Source organism: Aythya fuligula, chromosome 1 (assembly GCF_009819795.1).
Source record: "Aythya fuligula isolate bAytFul2 chromosome 1, bAytFul2.pri, whole genome shotgun sequence".
Taxonomy (NCBI): Eukaryota; Metazoa; Chordata; class Aves; order Anseriformes; family Anatidae; genus Aythya; species Aythya fuligula.
The window spans coordinates 81,080,925-81,103,781 of record NC_045559.1 but is presented as its reverse complement, the minus strand read 5'-3'; the positions used below and the strand labels follow the sequence as shown (position 1 = coordinate 81,103,781).

Genomic DNA, 22,857 nt, shown 5'->3' with positions numbered 1-22,857 from the left:
CCTGCTGGAGGAAGGCTGGCAAACCGAGAGAGACAAGAGGCGGGGGGTTGGCGGAGGCAGTGCTGTAATGGTTTATTTCGTTGTTTTTTTTTTTTTTTTTTTTTTTTTTTTCCTGTAAGAGCGTAAGGAATAGTTAGTGCTTGAAGCTTACATGCAGAACTTCGGTTATAAATGCTAGCATGCTGTTTTCTGCCAGCAGCCAGGCGCATTTTTTACAGATAGCATGGAGCCTCCTTTCCACTGCCTGAATACAGCATGCTCGATGGCCTGGTAAATTTACATTCTTCAACACTTTAGAGTTTCATACGGAATAACAGCGAGGGCGGAACGGCACTTCCACACCTGCTCACATCCAATGCATCCACCATTGTCCATAAAAATCCCTGGATACTTCTACTTAACACAATAACCCTGCTTTCTGCTTTCAAAGACCCCTTGCTTTAAACTGTCACCCACAAGAGGTTGTTTCTTTAGTTTGTTTTAAACTGTTATTCAAGAATTAGAAACTTATTAGGATTTTACTATATTCTTGCTTTCCCAACAACAACAGTTTCAGCCACAGCTCCCATTTCTCATAAAAATTGTAAGCAGATCAAGGCATCCCTGCTGGAGAAAAAGGGCTCTTGCTTGACATTCCTGCTCCCCGTTCTTGTAGTCTATTGTTCTGTATTCCTGTCTTAAGAGTAACTCTACAAAGCACTTCTTTAAGTTGCCTGATTCACAATACAAATTAAAGCGCTTTATTTTCACTATTAGCATTACCAGCTACAGCTGAAGCTTGGCAGCTTTTCTATTTCCTTGCAAGCGGTATACCTCATAGGAAAGAAATCTCTATGGCTCCTTTATCATCTAAGAGATGAGACAGGAACCTGACTGTTCCAGTTTTGTTACTGTCTTTTCTCAGTAAGATTCTCCCCGTGTTTCGCAGTCTCTCTCACACATTGAATTTGTTGAAATGATTCTACTGAGCTATTCGGACTTGTTTACTACCGTGCAGCCAGAAGGGCATGTCTTTTGCTACTTTTATAGACTGCATGTAAAGCTCCTGTAACATAACAGGAGGTCACTGGCATGGATTTTTCCATCTTGATTCAGTCTAAAGAAACCCATGTATTAAATATTGTTTTTCCTTTTTCCTGGGTAGTGACAGGCATTATCAACCCATTAGCTTCTTTTGTAGGACTGGAAACGATAGCCTTTTTCTTAGCTTGATTCCCATCGCTGTTTTTGTCTTGAAATCCTCTAACTTCAATGGACAAGATGCTCTTCACAGCTTGTTGTAACCTAGTTGTAACGTTCCCTTCAGAGGTAGCTGTATTTTGGTAGAAAGCAAAGCTTTCACGTATGCAGAACTGATGATGCTACAGAGTCAGAACTCATGAAAAGTACCTACATTATCTGGTGATTGTAACTTTCCTAAATAACTAGTCTGTGATAGATAAAGTCAAGGAAAACAGCATTTCCTTAAGTGTGATGACCTACCAAGCACATATCCTGCTGCTTTCTCCTACCTCTTCCCACCCTGAAGAATCTTAGGGCATGCAGAAAGCAGTGCAGTTCGCAGATCCCTAAGCTAGCTCCAACCCAGCAGCAGGTGGTGGACTTCTCATCTTTGGACTGGGGGCAGGAGAGTAATTTAGGCTTATCGCTTTAGTGGTAGTTAATCATACAGGTCCCAGGCCCAAGCTGTCTCTTCTGCAGATGCAGGTGCTACAACCTCCAGTCCTATAGGAAACCCATGAATGAATGCTCCCTTTTTTTCTCCCCCTCAGGAAAGGAGACCAGGAATTCAAAACAAGAATTCAGATATAATCAGATTTAAGACAGGCATATTCTTTGCAATGTACAAACAAACCCAGCCCATTCCATGCCATGGGAAGACAAGACATCCTTCTCAGTGCAGAAGTCCATTACCTGAAAGGAACAGATAAAGCTACCTTCCTTCTGCAAAGCAGGCAAAAAAAATAGTCCCTGCTGCTAGAAGGTTTTGGAACAGGACAGTAGAGATACCAAGTTTAGCATTACATCACAAAATAAACAACAAAGTTAAGTTTGAATACTCCATTCCATACCTGCAGAGAGGGGAGGGGAAAAAACAAACAAACAAAAATACCCAACACCTAAACCCCACATACTTCCCCCATTCCCCACCTCCAAAAAACAAAACAAAACAAAACCCACACCACAAAACCACTAGCAAAAAAACCACCCAACATACTATATAAAGAAGCAGGAGGATACCAAATAGCTTCCGTGTGAAATGAGGATCATTCAGAAGTTTGTAGTTCATCAGGAATTATAAGCATTTGCAACACATTTCAACTATTATCACATTTTCTCCTTAAAGCCAGTTACTTTCAGATATAAATCAGTATTTTCCTGGTCCAGTTTTACAACAAAAAGAGGAAAGAGGAATATAGCGATACAAACAGGAAAATAAACTTTATATGCATAGGTTACAGACATGCTTTGTGTACAATTTTCAGCAACATTTTTTCATTTGCAAACAGATTCTGTATTCATTGTGAAAACTTATGATAACAATAGAGGAAAACATACTGTCACTACTGTACAGCTACATGGATGAGAAAATGCTGAATGACTAGAGAACAATAAATTCAATTAATTCTGCGCAAATTCCAATAAAAACCCATAAAAGTTCTGTTTTCTTAAGTTTAACCGAAGCTTTATTTCTTAAGCTGTGACTTCACAGTCTTCACCTTCAGTAATTTGCAGAGGGGAGGCATACAAGGAAGGTTACAGCATTTAATGGGGGAATGGGGACAATGCCAAGGCAGAAGAACAGGGAGTGCTAATTTGTTCTCAAATCTCACATGAGGACTGTTGGAAAAGGTCATTAAAAAAAAAAAAAAATCAAGGAAATTAATCCCAGATTCTGCTTCCTAAATTTAAGTAAGCTGGAACCAGAAAGACAAACACAATGGCAAAATGCAAATAAACCAAGCAGAGTAAATCCAGACAGAACTCAAACAGTAACAGAGGCCGCATGAATAAATAAAGTCCCTAGGATTAAACCAGATTTATGCTGCCACTCAGCTTCTTTCACAGACATACAAAGCTGTAATTGACTATGGCATAGTGGCCTCAGCTTCTGTTCCTCTGAAGCCACTGTCCAACCAGGTAGAAAAATAAAGGTCTAATTCACTGGAAATTCTTTCATTTACAAAACTAATGGAATAGGGTTTGTTTTTATGCTTCTGTGTCAACTTCAGATTTATCTTCAACTCCATTCTGCTCATCTTTCATTTCTGCATCTTCAGTGTGGGTGGTTTGAAGAGTAGTAGCTGACTAAACAGAGACAAAAAAAGCCTCCATTATTCAAAATTGCTAAATTTGCAGACAATACCACAAACACCATTTGATGTCTATCACTGGGACACCTAGACTCCTTGCAAGACTGAATTACGATATTAAGACCTTCAGCTAAGAGAAGCTGAAAAATTCTTTGTGTTTTTTCCTGTATCAAAGTAACCAGAAGCAGTTTAGAGCAGTCTGAGAAGTAATACTAGTATTAGGTAGTTAAGATTCATAATATGATATTTACATGCTTGCCATGTAACACTTTCTTAAAAGGTTCTTCTACAAACCAAAATTTATTTAGGAAGCCTCTACAGAGAACTCCTTTCTCCTGCTTATGTTTCAATGTGATTCACTTTCAGTGATTCCCATGCCCTGCCTTCTCTCCCAGCTTGTAAGAGGCACAGTTGAACTCAGGTTATGAAGAAATATTTCAGACAGCTAGTTTCATGAAAAGCAACTTCAACTCAACAAGTCACTTGGATGTCCTCTACAAGCTTACCTGGAAGAAAAATCTAATCTGACAAAGTGTCTGCTCTAAAAGTGCTCTTCTCCTTGCTCTTCCAGTCCACTTAAAAAGGTGTGGAAGGCAGAGCCACACAGTGATGGCCCTAAATCAGTTTTTACAATAGGACATAGAAAGGACTACTGATGCAATAGTGGCCGTCACACTTTAGCAGACTGTTTACATATTGGATGTTTTGGACTGTTTAGGTATTGGATGTTTAGATGTTAGGAATTTCAGAACCATACTACACACTGCATTCTTAGGAGTAAGAAGGTATTAGATAAACTAACCCTCTTCTCTAGAAGTCTTCAGCTTCTCCCATACCTACTGTTGGAGTTTGACTAAGACATCAATGAAGCTGCAGAAATATGTATTTTCTTGCAAGGAAAATCACCAAGACTGACCTAGGGACTAAGTGGCATTTGTTTACAGTTCCATATTCCATAGATCCATTTTCATACAAAATCACAAATATGAAATAGGCCAGATGGCTTCTGTTAAAAATATATATATATACACAAACACATGCCAATTCCTGATACTATCTGACAGTGTATTGAACAGAATAAACAAAGTTGATTCTTTCCTAAAGTAAACGGGAGAATTGGAAGAAAGCATGCTGTCTCTCTACAGCATCTTCAGTGATGTGCAATGGGAAGACCATGAATCTGCTTTTTGTGAAAATGACTCTACCAGCTGTCCTTCTTAGGGACTGAGGCATACATTTTTAAAATTATGAGAACAGCCCCTTTCATACTTTTACTGGATATCAGTTGTTTCAGTGATCTTCTATGTATGGCAGATCTTGCAATACACCACACTTAGGGAAAGATACTAGACTCCTAGCAGCTGTGCTACCTGGAAGGAATCTGCACAGCATAGCCAGTCAGCTAGCAATTAAAACTTGCAGTTTCACATGTGAAGATTCCTACAAGTGAGGTAATTTTAGTTTGGTTGCTGTATCTTTATCTTGCTGAGATTTTTAATATAAATGAATAAATAAAGACAATGGATGGGTATATGTGTCAGTATCTAAAAGGACAAAATAGCTTCTTCCCAAGATCCAGCAGGCAAGGGCCATTGCTGACATGAGGCTGCCAGGTATGTAACTACCCTGTTCACGGACAATGACAGAATCAGGGGGGATGTCTGCATTTTTGTGTTTGTTTATGCTTCTCCATGAGAAGAAGAACCAAATCCAGAAAAATACTGCTACTCTTTGAAAACAAAAACAACAACAACAAAAAAAATCAAGGTTTTTCTCAGCACTACCTGTATGACAGGCATAAAGTTTCAGTAGATTGGCCATGTTGACACCAGAATAGACTATTCTTCAGAGATGACAGTTCAAGGAAAAAAGGCTTTTTTTTTTTTTTTCTTTTCCCCAGTTCTTAGATGTTACCATGTTCTCACTTCACCAACTTCAACTGCTTTCTGATCATCACTGCTATTTCAAAATCAGTTGAACTAACTAAAAACATTTTCTGTCATATCCTTGGTACTGATAGTTGTCTTGTTCAAACAAGAAGGCTTAATTCATTCTGAGTGTTGCCTGCTCCATTATTTTTCCCCAGAGGCACCTACTTGAGTGCTTTCCCACTCATATGAGAAGTGAGTGGGAGAAGTAAGCTGAATACCCAAAACTCTATTTGTTGTCTAATATATGACATCACCTCTTGTGGTCTTCTGGAGCAGTGTTACTTACCTTTAAGTCTTTGTCTGCAAGCCTTTGGAACATGTTGGCATACATCTTCTTCTCTTTCTCATGCTGCTCGCGTATTTTTTGCTGACAAGTTACTAGTTGCACTTTGGCAGCTTTGTTACTCGGATAGAGTTGTATCACCTTCTGGAAATCTCCCCGGGCCAACTCAAAGTCATTGACAGCCAAGTGGGCTTCTCCACGTCGGAAGAGGCCTTTTTCATTGCTGCTATCCAATTCAAGTGCCTGCATTTAAAAAAGGAAGAAAAATTATTATTTTTTTTAACTAACATGTAGTCAGAATATCACTAACTGCTACAAACTGAACCTTCTGATTTTCAGTCTTGTCGGACTTACTAATAATAATTCTAATGTATTTGATTCCATTTAAGTAGAAAAAGATATAGTAGGCCACCTGACAGAGAACCATCAAGTCTGAGAGTTAGTCCTGGCTCTATCCCAGCTCTTTGTTGGACTTTTGCCAACATTACTATCTTCTTTCATCCACTTTGGTGGACAAAAAGCTCAACATGAGCTGGCAGCATATGCTCGTAGCCCAGAAGGCCAACTGCATCTTGGGCTGCATCGAAAGAGGAGTGGCCAGCGGGTCAAAGGAGTAAATTGTCCCCCTCTCCTCAGCCCTGGTGAGGCCCCATTTGGAATATTGCATCCAGGTGTGGAACACCCAGCACAAGAAGGATGTGGAGCTGTTAGAGCAGGTCAAGAGGAGGGCCACAAAGATGATCAAGGGGCCAGAGTACCTCTCCTGTGAAGAATGGCTGAGAGAGCTGGGGACATTCAGCCTGGAGAAGAGAAGGCTCCAGGGTGACCTTGTAACCTTTCATTACTTAAAGGGAACTGATTAAAAAGATGGAGAGAGACTCTTTGCTCAATCAGAAAATGACAGGACAAGGTAGAATGGTTTTAAACTAAAAGAGGGAAGATTTAGAAGGAAATTCTTCACTCAGAGGGTGGTGAGGCACTGGAATGGGTTGTCCTGAGAGGTTGTGGATGCCCCATCCCTGAAGGTGTTCAAGATCTGCTTAGATGAGGTCCTGACCAACCTGATCTAGCGGTGGCGCCCCTGCCTACGGAAGGGAGGTTGGAACTAGATGATCTTTGAGGTCCCTTCCAACCCAAGCCATTGTATGACCATGTCTTCCTGTTTCTAATTTCTGAATGCTCAAATATTCTTAGTTAAATGTATCAGCGAGTTAGTAAAAGATATTCCAAATACCACTACGATCTTAAGGTGCTGGGTATTTTCGTTGTGTGTTTGCTACTACCCACCTGCCAGCTGATGATAAAGTTCAGATGCCACATGGCCTGACATTCCTCAATTATTAAAGCAAGAGATAAATTGTCAGACCACTTGAGCATAGTAAGAATGAATAAATCCTACTACCTTGTTGCAGTTCTCCAAAGCCTGGGAGTACTCCTTCAGTTTGAGATGGCACATAGCTAGATTAAGGTGGGCAGCAAGCCTCAAGCTCTTGGCTTTTGTATCCTCCTCCTCAGAGAGTCCTGATTCATGCTCCAGCCATGACACAATCTTCTTATACTGTAATGCTGCCCGTTTGTATTTCCCCTCCTGTAAACAAGACAATTTAATTTTCCACACAGCTCATCACAGTAACTTTCACCTCCCCTTTGCCTCTTCTGCTTACCTGAAGCAATACATCTGAAATACTTCAGACTAATCAGAACAACTTCTATCATCAAAAGTATACTCCTTCTGTCATAGTATATCACTACTGCATAGAACAGTAAATCTTAAGGAATCATACCACCTACTGGTTTCCCCACTAAAGCTGTGCACATTGGCCAGCATTGATACTTTATTCTCAACTACCACCTTGTGTTCAACTTCTGATACAAAACAAGATGGGCCTTTTTCAAAACAGTACAACTAACACCACACAATAAAAATCATCATGAAGTCTGCCTTCTGCTCATCAAATTGGTTGAAACACTGCTTCTCCACATATCTCTACCCAAGTCGAAGTTCATTCACAGCACCATCCCACAGCAGGAGCTTATACTGTAACCTTGCCACTACTCAATGTTTGCCCCAAAGTTATCTCTAGGTACAAACAGCTCTGATACAGAGAACTACAGAACAGAACAGAGCAGCAAGCATTCAGACATTGCAACTCGGAGCCTTTAAAAAAAAAAATAAAATAAAGACACCTTCTCCCCCCCCCTCTAATTCTTCCCTGTAAAATGACACAGAGAATACCAACACCACTCTAAAATGACCGAAGCTGTAGATCATCATTACCAGTTCATAACATGGACTAAGAAATGATACTATTATTTGGGGTTTGTAATTTACCTTGAAGTACTGAGTGCCTCTCTCTTTCACCATGCAGCTTTGTTCCAGCTTCTCTTCTGTATTCATTTCCCAAGACTCCTTAGCCTATGCAATTAGGAACAGTTCAAGACAGCAATGTCATTTCTTGGGAAAATGTATGGCTACACTATTCATAGCAACAGTACAGTAAAGATATACTTGGAAAAAGCAGTTTTACACTACTACTAGAAACTGAGCTCTAGAGCAGAAGAGACACTGACAGCAACAGACAGGGATCCAGTAAGGATAATTTAACCCAAGAGCTCTCAAAGTCTCATCACCACCTACTACAGCAACTTCCTTAATTCAGGTCAAAAGATCAAGGACACCATTGTCCTCGTTTAAGCTGCACCCACACTTCTTCACCCTCCCCTCCTCCCAGTCTGTTTGGAACTTCATCTCCTATTCCCACCTTTTCAAAGCTCTTGAGTTTCACTTCATACTGTAGTTCTGCATCTGGAGGGATCTGAAATTTCTCCTTCCCAGCACTTCCAAAACCATAGCTGAAAGATTGGGGGAGGGGGGAAAGTTGAAAAACTATCCAAACAACCATGATCTCTTACACAGGAAGCTTGAGGCAAAACAAACAAACAAACAACATGCAAGTCTGCCTACATAGCATTATTGCAAGACAAAGGCTCAAACAATTCCAGATACTTTTCCAAGATTAGCAAGCACAAGATAGGGGAGAGTTGGAAAAAAAAGGGATTCATTTGTCTATTAAATGCTTTTTTCCCCTTTTTTTGAGCTTGCTGTTGTTTATGTGAAGGGAAATCAAGATCAGCAAGTAAAAAAAAAAAACACATATACTTTGAAATTATACACATCCTGCTTTATATTCATAGTCCAAGACCGGTTATTTTCTTCAGAACATCTGTATTCTATTCTAACTATTCTCAGAAAAGCAAAAACAGCAATGCACAGATTAAGTAAACAGCTGTACACTTAAGATAGCATAAATCTGTTGATTAACAGTAAATGCCTGTAGAAAGGCCTTTCTGCCCTGAAACTCCATTAAGAAACTGCATACTAGCAGGAAAACCCTCAAGATAAGACTGCTTTGCTTTTTTTCTTCCAGATTCAACTCCAGTTAAAAAAGCTTAAAATAAAAACAAATAAGTTAGAGTTGGTGGAAATAATCAGTGCAAACTCCACTTATTTTAAATGTGTTCACACTGTAAGGGGAAAATTCTGTTTTTAAGAACATTTACTATTACAACATTATGCACTCATACCTCCGAGTTAGGGCTCTCTGAAACCAAGAACAACTGTGATGATCAAAGGTTTGGATATAAATTTGCCTTATGAAATCTCGTGCCTCACAGAAATCTTGAGCCTGTTTTTCCAATCTGCTTAAGAATACCATTGAGCATTTTATAACAGCAAAGATACTCTTAACATCTCACTACATATCGCATAGGGCTGCTTGGAGGGCTTATCAGATCTTTTCCTATTCTGAGGCTGTTCTTTAATCCAGGTATCTTTATATGCACTTCTGTACAGTAAGTAGTTTCATTAAGAAGGGACACAAGAATGTCAGTTAAAGAAAGCAACAGTATCTGTTTTAATACTCACTAGGATCAACACTATAGACACTTAAGTCAATTTCATTTTTAATGCTACTACTTCATAACCTAGTGGCTAAGTAACCTTAGCTTTGTACTTTCCATACATCCAATTTTCAGGTCTGACGAAGTTTGTACTACAGAACTGAGAAGATCTGAAGAACATTGCAACAGCATACATCATCCCTGCCAGATGTTAGGAATAAGCCTTCAAGTATCAGAAGATCAGGAACAGCTTACTTGGATTTGAGATAGAAAATAGATTCCTCAGATTTCTCCATTTTCTGTATTGCTTTCTCCAGACCATGAGGAAGATCATAATTATCACCTTCTCCAATCTCAAACTGCAGCTCCCGCTTGTCAAAAACACGATCTCCATATCGGCCTTCAAACTGGACTGTCAACAAAAAACAGAACAACCCAGAGACAAATCAGAAGTTAACTGTGCATGGTAAGGGGTAGGTAGCACATGTAATACAGGTTATGCCAAAGCCTCCTCCTAACCAGTCTTTTCTAAGCGTTACAGATGTATAGTTAGCTATTGGTAGCAAATACAACTTCTGTTGCTGAAGTTAATAAACCCTCCCCCCTCATCATTCATCCAGGTTGTGTTGGATTTTTTTTCTACTCCCACAACAAATGCAAGAACTAATCTCCTCTCTTGTTCCTCTGCAAATAGAATTACTTTATTAGAATCATTTAACTTTTGTTATCAGATCAGCACTTTATCAGATTCAGTGTCTCTGAAGAACATAGTTACTCCTTGAAAATGTAAACCTCTCTAGAAATAAAAGAATGAAAGCTTACCCTAAGTTATGTCACTTGGTAAAGGAGATAAGCTAGGTATTCCTCTCTCTAAGGACAAAGAAGTTGTAGGTAAGGAAAAAAGTTCTGCCTTCTCACACATAAAGCTATGTACTATTTGTATAATATACTTACTCTCTACAATAGCACCCTCATTGGGCTTGGAGTAGCCTTCTCCTTTCTTACGGATTCTTCGGATGATGCCACCGTCTTCATCATCAGTGAGGTCCTCCCCCTTAAACTCAAACAGCTCTATCTGTGTAGGGAAGAAAAGTCTTGCATTTATTCTCATCACGTCAACTCAGTAACCCATGGAATTTGTACTCCAGAGTTCTTTGAAACTATAGCTGTTCAGACAGCCAATGTCTTAGTTAACATCCTGTAAGATATTAGATAGCCAAGACTATAAAGATGCTGTATTTAGTAGATAGTGAATGGAAACCAACAGATGAGTTACAGATGATAATTCAGGCTTTTATGGCTTTTTTTTTTCTCCAACAACTTTGATCTCCCAACAGTACAAATTAGATCCTTTAATTCAAATAACTGTGAGAATGGCTTTTAAGTTATACTTACATGAACCACAATACTTAGGGACTACTGAAAAAAAAAAAAAATTCTTGGCTTCTTTAAGAGTTGTCCAAAGGACAGTAGTTTCGAGACTTCTGTATCATTCTTTCCTGCATGACTGAACATAGCTACTGTTCTGGTTTTATTTCTCTTGCATTCTCCCCTCTAGACTTGCCTTATCATTACGTATTATGAGTTCACAATTGATTTGCTTGGATTGTCACACTCAAAGAGTTGCAGTCAACAGCTCATTATCAAAGTAGAGAACAGTAACAAGCGCAGTTCCTCAGGGGTTGGTTTGGGACTAGCATTATTTAGTATCTTTGTCAGCAATATGGACAATGGGATGGAGTGCACCCTCAGCAAGCTTGCTGAGGACACCAAGTTGTGAGGTGCAGTCCACACACTGGAGTGAACGGATGCCATCCGGAGAGGGACCTGGACAGACTTAAGATGAGGGCCTGCATGAACCTCATGAAGTTCAACAAGGCCAAGTGCAAGGTCCTGCATTTGGGCTGGGACAACCCCAGCACAAATACAGGCTGGGCAGAAAATGGATTGAGAATAGGTCTGAGAAGGACCTCGGGGTGTTGCTTGACGAGAAGCAATGTGCTGTTGTATCCCAGAAAGCCAACCATATCCTGGGCTGCATCAAAAAGAAGCATGGCCAGCAGGTCAAGGGATGTGATTCTCCCACTTTATCCTTCTCTTGTGAGACCCCACCTGGAGTACTGTCTTCAGCTCTGGGGCCCCCAGCACAAGAAGGACATGGAGGTATTAGAGCATGTCCTGAGGAGAGCCACAAGGATGATCAGAGTGCTGGAGCACCTCTCCTATGAGGACAGGCTGAGGGAGCTGGGGTTGTTCATCCTGGAGAAGAGAAGGCCCCAGGGACACCTTATAGCAGCCTTCCACCAATATCTAAAGAGGGCCTATAAGATACCAGGAGAGGGACTCTGTCAGGGACTGCTCTGATAGTACAAGGGATAATGGCTTTAAACTAAAAAAGGGGAGATTTAGATTAGATATAAGGAAGAAATTCTTTACTGTAAGGATGGTGAGGCACTGGAACAGGTTGCCCAGAAAGGTTGTAAATGGATGTGTTCAAAGTGTTCAAAGCCAGGTTGGATGGGGCTTTGAGCAACTTGATCTAGTGGGAGGTGTCCCTGCCCGTGGCAGTGTGGTTGTAATTAGATGATCTGTAAGGTCCCTTCCAAAGCAAACCATTCTATGATTCTATGATCATTCAGGGGAAAAAAAAAAAAAAAAAGACAAAGAAGAAGCCAGGATGACCAAACTCTTTAGTCACTGGAAATAAATATATTTGTAAAATACCTTGTTTACAACAGAAACATGATCTGTCCTCTACCTTTTATCTAGAATTGCTGCTGCAACAAATTGTTTAGAATTTTTAAAAGCTGGTTTTAATGCAATTGACTAACCAGCCTGAAACTTCTTCAAATGGTCTTTCAAGTCTCTAATGAAAATCACAGTTTGAAGTGGGAGTACCAAGACAAGACAGAAAAAACACATCTAGTCACAAAAGAAACTTTGTCTAACAGCTACAAAATTAAGAAGATGTTTTGTTATCCCATCTTTGAGTAAAACAGTAGTAAAAACGACAAAAAGAGCAAGCCAGTCTATTCAGCATTGTTTATACTAAGTACCTTGTTTGAACAACAACAAAAAAAGGAAATTCAAAGCTATTGCTGTTGAGATTCATGACACTGAACTAAAGATACATGGAATGTAAAAGAAATTGAATATTCATCTGCACAATGAGTATTTCCAGCTACCATTTTGATAGATATCTAATACAATTCTGGTCTTTCTATTCAGTCTGTCTGAAGCAAGCTAGATCACTTCAGAACATGCCACTGATAACATTACAGTTTTTCCCATTTCTTTTTTAACCACCAAGCCCTGCGCCAATATTCTACAGAATTATGAATTAAAAAGAAAAAAGGACATCCATTATTTCAGGACATAACCAAGAGACAGTCTCCAAATACTGATGTAGTGATGAGACAGCTACTAAATCTTTCAACATCAGTTTTAGAGGCAACCATGTACAAAAAAAAAAAAAAAAGTGCTTTCTTTGTAGGACAATTTGTACACAATTTTGGTGCAATGATGGCACTTGCAAAGGAACCATGCTGGCATTGCTTTATTTATTAAATTTATTTTTAAACAATGTAAGAGAAAGACTAAAGAATGAGTGACCTTCACAGATTTTAAGTGCCTAACCCTCCTATTTAAAAAGATACTACATCACACAATTTCTACAGTGAAATATGACTTTCATTTGTTCTTTGAGTGTACAGTTTTAGCGTCTGTATCTCACCTCAAAGATCAGCGTAGCGTTGGGAGGTATCTTTGGTGGGCTCCCAGCTGAGCCATAGGCGTATTCTGGTTTACAAGTAATCCTACAAATTTCGCCAACCTTCATAGTTGCCACAGCAATGTCCCATGCTTTGATCACCTCACCTGTAGAAGTCAAATTTCAGTCGTGATTGCTAGGCACACATGAAAGACATCATCAACTCTGAAATCGAGCATTATCACTTTTAGTATACAAAAACTAAGACAGAGCAGAACTACTAAAAGACTCGTGCCCATTCTGCTTTACATATGTCAGTTTTAACTGCAATCAAGTTACAAAGTTACTTGGGCACTCAAATTTGTGTACATTTCTTCATTCTAGATATAGTGATTCTTTTCCTCCCCTTGCTTCCTTGCCCACAGAGAATACAAGTTATCTAGACACAGACTATTCCTGAAGAGCCTGGCACAATCTCAAGTGTGGAGAAAATAACAATAAACTCTTTGGAGCAGAAGGTCTTAGGGTGAGAGATTGGTTGCTTGTATTTTGAAAACAACACAAAACAACAGCCTTTTCTCTCTGTACTTTATCAGTTGGCAAAGACCAGCAAAAGTGGTAACTAAAAGTTACATGCACTTGTAACAGAAGGGGGGGGGGGGAGGCATAGTATCCCTTCTAACGAGAAAAGGGAACAGAAGCTGTAATCTCAAGTAACAAAATCCTCTTATTCAAGCTCTCCTACTCCTGCCTCCTTTAAACTCAATCAGACCCGATTATTTGAGTAAACTTGGTATCATCCCAGATTTCAGGACACTGCAGAATTGATCTCCAAAATAAAAGAGCAGCAAGTAGATAACTGCTAGTGAAAAAACACAGATTGAGTAGTAAGATTTGCTGAACAAGGATGTCTGGATTTTTACGTTCAAAAAATGAAGGCTTTTGATTATGACAGGATTTACTTCAACATTCAGATTTGGGTTAATTTGGGAATTTAGGGAAAGAAGGAGTACATTTCATCATTCTTCAGCTGCAGCTGACAGTTGCCCCTGTGCACCCTGCCCCAGTATCTGGTCACAATTAAGTACTCTTGAATTTGAGTTGTTTGCAAAAGTAGTTTGCAAAAGAAAAAAAAGAAAAAAAATTCAACAAAATGTTATTTAACTACCCCTTATCACTCTGCTTCAGGGTGAATTCCCATCAGGTGAGTGTTTCCCCTAAAGGGCTTTGTCTGAGGCTCCATGAATTCTTCAGCAGGCAGGTATACAGCATGCACATTCAGAAAGATTTCAAAGTTCTGATTGTGCTGTTTTAAGTAAATAAACTTAAAACAGCTCTGGAAACACGTTTAAATAGTAACTTTAATATGGGAATGAACCACACACGCAAGGGAACTCCATCTCAATGCTACCAAGGTTAAAACCAAACATAAAATATTACCTTTCCCCAAATCGAATGAAAATTTGTCTCTCCTGTCCAGACTGGAGTCAAATTTTGTGCCATCGAGGAGCCATCCTGTATAATGGACGGTCACTTTATCACCTATCATCGGCGACTCTGTCCCACTGCCTTCCCTCTTGACAACCTGAAAAAAAACAGTAAGCAACACTAAGATGATGAATACTACACCTGCCTATTGGACATTAATTCCGTTTACTCAAGGTATGTGCATTACTATCTTCAGCCAATAAGGGATTTGCAGGTTTGTTTCAGTTATCAGGAAAGGAACTGACTGACTAGAGTGTCTACAGACTAATAGTGTTTTAAATGCAGGAACCTCAAGATGGCTGTGCTGTGATACAACAATTTTAACTGGCAACAGTTGGCACCAGCTTAACAAATCTCTCCACCTATAGTTGCCAATGTCATTTAAACTTCCTTGACAATATTACGTATGATTTTTAAACTTACTCAGAAAAACCACCGAGCGGGTTTTTTTTTTTTTGGTCTGTTTTATTCTAGTATTTTCTTTGCCACTACTGTATCATTACCAAGAAGTTCAGTGCTCTAGGCAAAACACAAACAAGAAAACATCCTGATTCCTCTCATACGAGGTCTATTCCAATAAGTAATCTGAAATTACTCCAGTTAAACCTGACAGTTATGCAAAGCTCACCGGGGGGGGGGGGGAAGGAGGGGAATACTACCTGCTCAGTTTCCTAGGGAGGGAACACTGCGAACAGAGAGAGATGCCTTGACCTCACTCTGCACATCCTGCCCTTATCCTCCACCACTTCTGTGGTGCAGCAGTTACGAGCATCAGAGATAAAATGAGATCTACTGATCTTCTTTCCTCCCAAAGAAAGCAAAAATTTAAGCGATCTCTTTAACGGAGAATTGAAAACAGGTATATGAAAACAACATGAATCTAGTAACCAACCTGAACTACATCATGCACAGACTTGTCTAGCAGCTTTAAAGCAATGAATCTGAAATCACTTTGGAAGAGTAACTGCGTTTACTGGAAAATTTACTAAGCATTTCCAAATGTCAGCTTCTCAAAAGTGTCGTATCAGGTTATACAACATCAAACACCGATTATCTCATTTTCAGTATTTATACAACATTGATATTTTCCATTTAATTCATTTTCAGGAGACTCAAAATTGATTTCTCGTAAGTATGGCAGCCCTATTCTCAATAGCATTTACTTTTCCCTTGCAGATGTAGGAACCTGATTTTTCTGTTCGTATTGTCATTGCAAATATTTTTTTTTCTGTGCTTAAATGCTGACGCTATAAATAGTGCAAATGCATGCAGTAACACCAGGTGAAAACCTCTGGATACTGTTCTGATACGAAGCTAATGAAGAAATGTAAAAAAAACCTCTCCTGGAATCAGTGCAATGATACCAGTACAAAATTGGTGTAGATTAGGTTCAGATTTAGACTCCTTGGTTTTAATAGGTGTATCCTGCAATCACTACAAAAATGAAGTCTGTGGAAGCTAGATTTCATGGTGTCTACAATCTTCTGCCTTAAAAGTTCATAATCCCACTCCTGTGGTGTTTTTTTTTTTAGCATCGCCTGCTCCTCCATCAAAAGGTGGGTACTGCAGATGGATACTCGCATCTATATTTGCATCTATAGTGGATGGATACTTGCTGCCTTGTACTGTGTTCAAGCAGTCAAGATGCAAGAGAGCTCCAGGCAGCTCCCTGGGAGCTGTGTGTATGATATATGGGAACTCCATCGTTATACCGTGACACAGGCAAAATCCTGGAGCTCTAAGCAGAGCATATCGGTGAGAAACATGTGAAAGGGGATAAAACCAACCATTTTTCAGTGAGGTCCCCAGCATCCTTCCTGAAACCGTCACCATGACAAACACAGGACCTACACCAAAAGGCTCTGGAGGCTAAAAAGAGAATTTTGTCTTCGCTGTCCTGCTCCTTGTCATCTCCCCTAACGCCACGGCTCCGATCTCGCCGCGATTAAAGACGGCTTCCAGCCCTTGCTGCGGGAAGTTTTTACGAGAGACGGGAGAAGTTTCTAGAGATATGGAAATTGGAAATGTTCGATGCAGGAGGAGGCCGCTCGCGCAACTCCCCCTGACGGTGTCAACTCCGCCACCCACCCGCATCAACCACCCGCCGTGCGGGCACCGGGGCGAGAAGGGAACACCGGGGAGGGAAGGGGGGGGGGGGGGGGGCACGACCACCGGCAGCTCGCCCAGCCCGGGGAGCCTCCCCGAGGGGCTCCTGCCGCCGAGCCCGGCTCCTGCGGGCCCCCAAGGCGCCATCTCGGGCTGCCGGAGCCGCTCGCAGCAAGATGGAGCGCCCCGGCCGCCAGCGCCCTGCAGCCGCCGCACGCACATGGCGGCGCTGCCCGGGCTCCATCTTCAGCCCCCGGCCAGCAACACGTGCTGGGGGCGGGACGGCCACGGGCCCCCGCAGCAGCGGGCACGGCTCGGCTCGGCTCAGCCCCGGCTCGGCTGCCCTGAGCCCCGCGGGGACGCGGAGCGTGCCCCCCCCGACCCCCGAGGGGACCGCGCCGCAGCCGGCGGGTACCTTGAGGACGCCCTCATCCCGCTTCAGCGTGATGTCCACCCCCTCCAGGGGGGCCCCGTCCGCTTTCATCTCCTCCGCCGTCATCCCGCTCGCTGCTGCTGCTGCTGCTGCTGCCACCGCTGCGCTACACCGGGACCGGGACCAGATCTGGCTCCGCGCTGCGCCGCGGGCTCCGCTCGCCGCGCCTCTCCTCCCTCCTGCCTTCGCCGCAGCGCCGGCCCCGGGTCAGCGGGAGGAGGAGGAGGAGGAGGAAGGGGAGGGGGAGAGGGAGGGACCGAGAAGTTTCTAGAGGCTGCCGCAGCGCGCTCGCCGCGCCGGGGCGCCAGGGGCCGGGGTGAAAGTGCGCGGCGGGGAGAGGGGCTGCGGGGAGAGGGGATGGCGCCGCCAGGCAGCGCCCGGCACCGGGCTCTCGGCCGCCTGCGGGGGGATCGAGGCGGGCTGGGGCCGTGCCCGGCCCCGCTGGGCAGCGACACGCGTCTGCCTCCCCCCTCGGCGGCGCCTCCCCGCGGCACCTTCCCGGCCCTTCCTGAACTTTCCTTCCCCGCTCGCCCACGGGCGCCGGGCGAGCAGCGCAGCGGCCCCTGCCGGCCCCCGGGCAGTCCCCCAGGGGGATACAAAGCGCAAAATCCGCAGATTTCCCCTCAAAAGCGTGCCCTCCAGCCCCGGGCAGGAACGCGTTGTAGCAGCTTAAAACCTAGGGTGACCAAGGATGAGGAAGGGTGAGAGGGAAAGAAACAGTTTCTGGATGCAGTTGGTCTAGAAGCTTCTAGATGCTGATCGCAGTTCCCCATGGATGAGTTTGCAGGTTAAATCTGCAGCAGGTACCGAGCTGGTGCTGTGCGTGCCATAAACCAGACTGAGATCTGCTGGGGTGCACGGAGAAAAGCATCTGAGCTGCTTCTGGCCCAACAGGTCTTAGTGGGGGCAGCAAAAACGTGGAGGCACTTTCCCATCCATCCTCCGGCTGTTATATATGGAGTGGTAATTCGTGTCGAGAAAATGGTTGATGTTAATAAAGAAGGGGGAGATTTGGGAGTGTGGCCATGGGGGTTGGAAAGCCCCGTGGATGAGATAACATCAGGCTCTTAACGATGAGGCCATCAGGAATATAAAAGAGTTTAGAGGGAACAAAGAAGGCTGATTCTAGAGACTCCATGCAGTCTCTGGTTTCTTGTTCTCCAGCCATTAAGGCATGGAAGTTTCTGGTTGTTTGCTGTTGTTGTTATAGGCAAAGTTGTTCAACCAATGAAAAGTTGGTTTGAAAAGCACTGCTGTGGGGTGAAGGGTATAAGAGGGGAGCCTGCCCTCAGGATAAAAAAAAGGGCAACACGATGTGATGAAGTTATGTCATCAGTAAAGAAGCAGAAAGAAGGAATTAAAGGAACAGTCTAGCAGAACAGAGACCAGGACAGGAACAGGCACATTGATTGCCTCAATGAGATAGGTTCGGCCAAACTCAGCAAACTGCTCAGAGAAGCTCGTACAGAAAGTCGCTGGAAACAGGCGCACTGCACTGGAGAGAAGCTCAAGCTGAGAGAAGCGGACCCGTGCACACAACTGCCCCTCGCTGGTAAGCAGCTGCGCATTATGGGGAATCATACGTCCTTAGGAACAACGACTGTCCTGGTAACCTTACAGCTTATTCTCCTTCTTCACGATCGGACAGTTTATGAGCCTGAAATATGGGACCAAACTGAGGTCAGGGTGTGGGACTCTGCAACTAAAAATGACAAGGTTGCAGCAGGATTGCTCAGCACCCGGCGAGCAGTCTCTTGAGGCCTTAAAGAGCCCTGTGGGACCACAGTCAGAAACGTGGGGTTTGCCAGACAGTGAGGGAGCTGTGGGCTCCTTTACTGATCCGACTGCTACGCCATGGGCCCCTCTGCTGCTACAGCCATCAAAGGCTTTTGCTGTTATACCTTTTATACCTTTTATAAGTATAAATATTACAAAATTCAGATTGAGTTGAGACTTCATTTATAACATGGCTAATGTGCCTTCACAGTGCTAAGTGTTCTTGTTGGGCAATGCAGTTTCTGTTTGGTACCAGTATTGCTTGAGCAGTATGTTGAATTCTTCATGTTCCAGTTAAAAACTGGTGTGTAGAAATGGTGCCAAATTAACCACAGTTGCCAAATACGTCTCACTTTAAGTTGTCAAGCAACTTGGTCTTCAGGCCTTTTGTATCCCGTTCTTCCGGGATCGAAGAAAAATATATCCATCTCCTTTTCAAGGTCAAAAGGCACGTCCAGGTCACCAGGGGGCGTAACAGCAAAAGCCTTCGATGGCTGTAGCAGCAGAGGGGCCCATGGCGTAGCAGTCGGATCAGTAAAGGAGCCCACAGCTCCCTCACTGTCTGGCAACCCACACGTGTCTGACTGTGGTCCCACATGGCTCTTTAAGGCCTCAAGAGACTGCTCGCCAGGTGCCGAGCAATCCTGCTGCAACCTTGTCGTTTTTAGTTGCAGAGTCCCACACCCTGACCTCAGTTTGGTCCCATATTTCAGGCTCATAAACTGTCCGATCATGAAGAAGGAGAATAAGCTGTAAGGTTAGCAGGACAGTCTTTGTTCCTAAGGACGTATGATTCCCCATAATGCGCAGCTGCTTACCAGCGAGGGGCAGTTGTGTGCACGGGTTTGCTTCTCTCAGCTCGAGCTTCTCTCCAGCTCCAGTGCGCCTGTTTCCAGCGACTTTCTGTACGAGCTTCTCTGAGCAGTTTGCTGAGTTTGGCCGAACCTATCTCATTGAGGCAATCAATGTGCCTGTTCCTGTCCTGGTCTCCGTTCTGCTAGCCTGCTCCTTTTCTTTCCTTCTTTCTGCTTCTTTATTGATGACAACTTCATCACATCACATTGCTTTTTTTATCTTGAGGGCAGGCTCCCCTCTTATACCCTTCTCTCCACAGCAGTTCTTTTCAAACCAACTTTTCATTGGTCGAACAACTTTGCCTATAACAACAACAGCAAACACCCAGAAGCTTCCATGCCTTAATGGCTGGAGAACAAGAAACCAGAGACTGCATGGAGTCTCCAGAATCAGCCTTCTTTGTTCCCTCTAAACTCTTTTATATTCCTGATGGCCTCATCGTTAAGAGTCTAATGTTATCTCATCCATGGGGCTTTCCAACCCCCATGGCCACACTCCCAAATCTCCCCCTTCTTTATTAATATCAACCATTTTCTGGACACGAATTACCACTCCATATATAACACGTATCAAAGAGTATCTAAAATAGCATTTTATTGCCTGATCAATAAAATGTCCCAAACCAACTAATTGCAGCGGGACTCTGGAACAGACTTGTAGGAGGTGATGCCTGGCTAATGCTGGTCTGCAACTTGTTATGTTTATGAATAGGTTTATATAAAGACTTGCTATAGATAACAAAGTTTGTACATAAAGCCGTTAGAAGGTGGGCAGAGAGCAGCACAGCTAAGATGTATCTTATACTAATTTAAAAATAATACAAGAGATCAGCTTGTAGTACCTCTGCTTGGTGCATTATAAAAGATAATGGTGCATAATAAGGGGAAAATGATCAGTTTATTTGAATTGTGCTTTGCTGTTGATGTTGCAAGCACTCTTGAAGCCCATGGTAAGGTACAAATGTTCATCAGTCTAATCCTATGTTGCTAATTTGTGTGACACTTCATGTTAGGCCATGAAGGATGTCAGCCACTGCCTGCCAGCCAAGTTACACCTTATCCATTTGTCATTCTCAGATTCAGTGAGTTGTCCTGTTGTCCGTGCTCTCCCTTGTTCTCGATCGTATACAGCAAAACAAGTCCTGTGCTGTCATTTTAGTTTAGAAGAGAGAAAGTTGTTTCTCCTTATCCACATCACTGCAGACGGCAGTAGATTGGCATGGTCCACACCAAAGAGCATTTGACACAGGTCTCTTTTCACATGAAGAACTCTGGTGTTACACTCATCCTCTGCTTCAAAACCTAGCAGCATCTAAAGGGAAATAATCTGAACAGGCATAATTTAGCAGGCATGCAAATGAGATCCAACCCCTCCACTGTAGGATTGGAAAAGGGCTCTGTATTTGCAATTCTGAGATTTGTAGCTGTTCTTTTCGTTGTTCACCAGCAGATGTCAGCACGGTTCTAAAACTACAGGCCGTAGGACTTTGACTTAAGTTCTCATTTTCAAAGTTATTTTCTAGTAAGGTTATGGTTCCTTTTCCTGTGCTTCTGCACATAAATACTTGATGTTATTTGGGAATTTCATTTATGTGATACGTGCTGGCCTTTTTGGATCACAGATAGAGATTTTAAAAGAGTAAGTAGGACATTTTTTGTATAAACATCTCTGGCATCTGTGTCTTTACTGGTCATTGCCCATGAGCCTACTTTCAGTTCTTAGGAATTTAGTCAAATTCAATTTTAATTAAAATTTTAATTACATTTTCAAATTCAAAATTATTTAAAAACACACAGGCAGATGTTATATATATATATATTAATTTTGTTCTTTCCTTATATTTAAAAAGTAATTGAGATTGCTGTTCAGCTGTGTGTTTAGACACTAAGGGTTTCTATTTCTTTGCATTCTTTTAGACAGTGTGTAGTCCTAGTGCGTGCACGTTAATATCATCAGAAAGGATAGGCAATCCCTGTTGATTTTTTCCATACAAAAATACTACTAATAACTAATTACAGGTGACAATTGCCTGATAGATTCTGCTACACCTTTACTGAAATTTGTACTGTATTTGTTTTCAATTTGTTTTCTAGTAACTCTAATACATTAAAAAAATAGTAACTTCCTCTAGTCATTGCTTTCTTGGCCTTGTCTTTCTTAACCTGGTTCCATCAGTCTGTATGGATTACATTTTTTCTCCGTATGACTTTTATCAACAGCCACCTTGGGAAGGTATAAACTATTGGAGGATTTTTGTGATGATGCTTTTAGTTTTTGTTTTATTAAATTAAAAAAATATATATAAAAATTTATAAAAAGTTAAATTTTTATTTAGCTTCTATTTGTCATTTTAAGAGTTGTTATTAATTTCACAACCTCACCTACTTCTTGTCTTCCTCAATTTTCGTTTGACCTACTAAGCTTTGTTTCTTTGACTTTTTTAATGTAACATTGTGGTGGTTTTACCCTGCTGGGCAGCTAAACTCCACCACAACTGCTCTTTCACAGAGTTGGGGGGGAGGAGGAAGGTGTTGGAGGGAGTCTTGATGGTGTGCCAGCTCTGCTCAGAAATAGACAAAACATTGGTGCGGTATCAGTGCTGTTCTAGCTATACAGTTCTTTGCACCTGGATTTATTGCTTTTCCTTACAACCTTTCTTACACTTAAGTTGATCTTTCCGTTTCATGGCTTATTGCTTTAGCCTACCCTATTGGTGGTTTCACGGTGCTTATGCTTTCAAAAGGTATTGAAAAAGGTGGAAAAACATGCAGGACATATCTGAGATGTTCAGTCCTGAGAGTTTTTGTCCCCGTGTTTAGATTAACACAAATTTGAGCCTATTCTGAAGTGAACCAGCCTCACAGTTTTGCTCTAAATGTTTTTCATAGCCTGTCAGAAACCAAGTTCTTGATCATCTGGCAGGGCAGAGCTTGAGCGTGTTACAGTCCTAGCAGAAGCCCGAGCTCTCACTTGTATGCTTAAGCCAGCTGTAGTGCCCACTTAGTCTTGCAGGGTAGATATTGGCTTTCTTTATAAGAATATCACAGAACTTTTAAGTACAT

At 42.2% G+C, this 22,857-nt stretch overlaps 1 protein-coding gene across 1 annotated transcript; it reads right to left on the bottom strand.

Annotated features, from left to right (window-relative positions):
• Positions 1 to 113: 113 nt before the first annotated feature.
• On the bottom strand, positions 114 to 17,360 carry FKBP4 (FKBP prolyl isomerase 4). The gene is made up of 10 exons (XM_032188221.1): positions 17,147 to 17,360; positions 14,578 to 14,722; positions 13,162 to 13,304; positions 10,383 to 10,503; positions 9,684 to 9,840; positions 8,291 to 8,381; positions 7,861 to 7,944; positions 6,931 to 7,116; positions 5,532 to 5,771; positions 114 to 3,309 (listed from the first exon to the last, which is right to left on the bottom strand). The coding sequence occupies exons 1-10, from the start codon at positions 17,228 to 17,230 to the stop codon at positions 3,211 to 3,213; spliced, it is 1,350 nt and encodes a 449-aa protein (XP_032044112.1). The 5' UTR covers positions 17,231 to 17,360; the 3' UTR covers positions 114 to 3,210.
• Between the last annotated feature and the right edge of the window lie 5,497 nt (positions 17,361 to 22,857).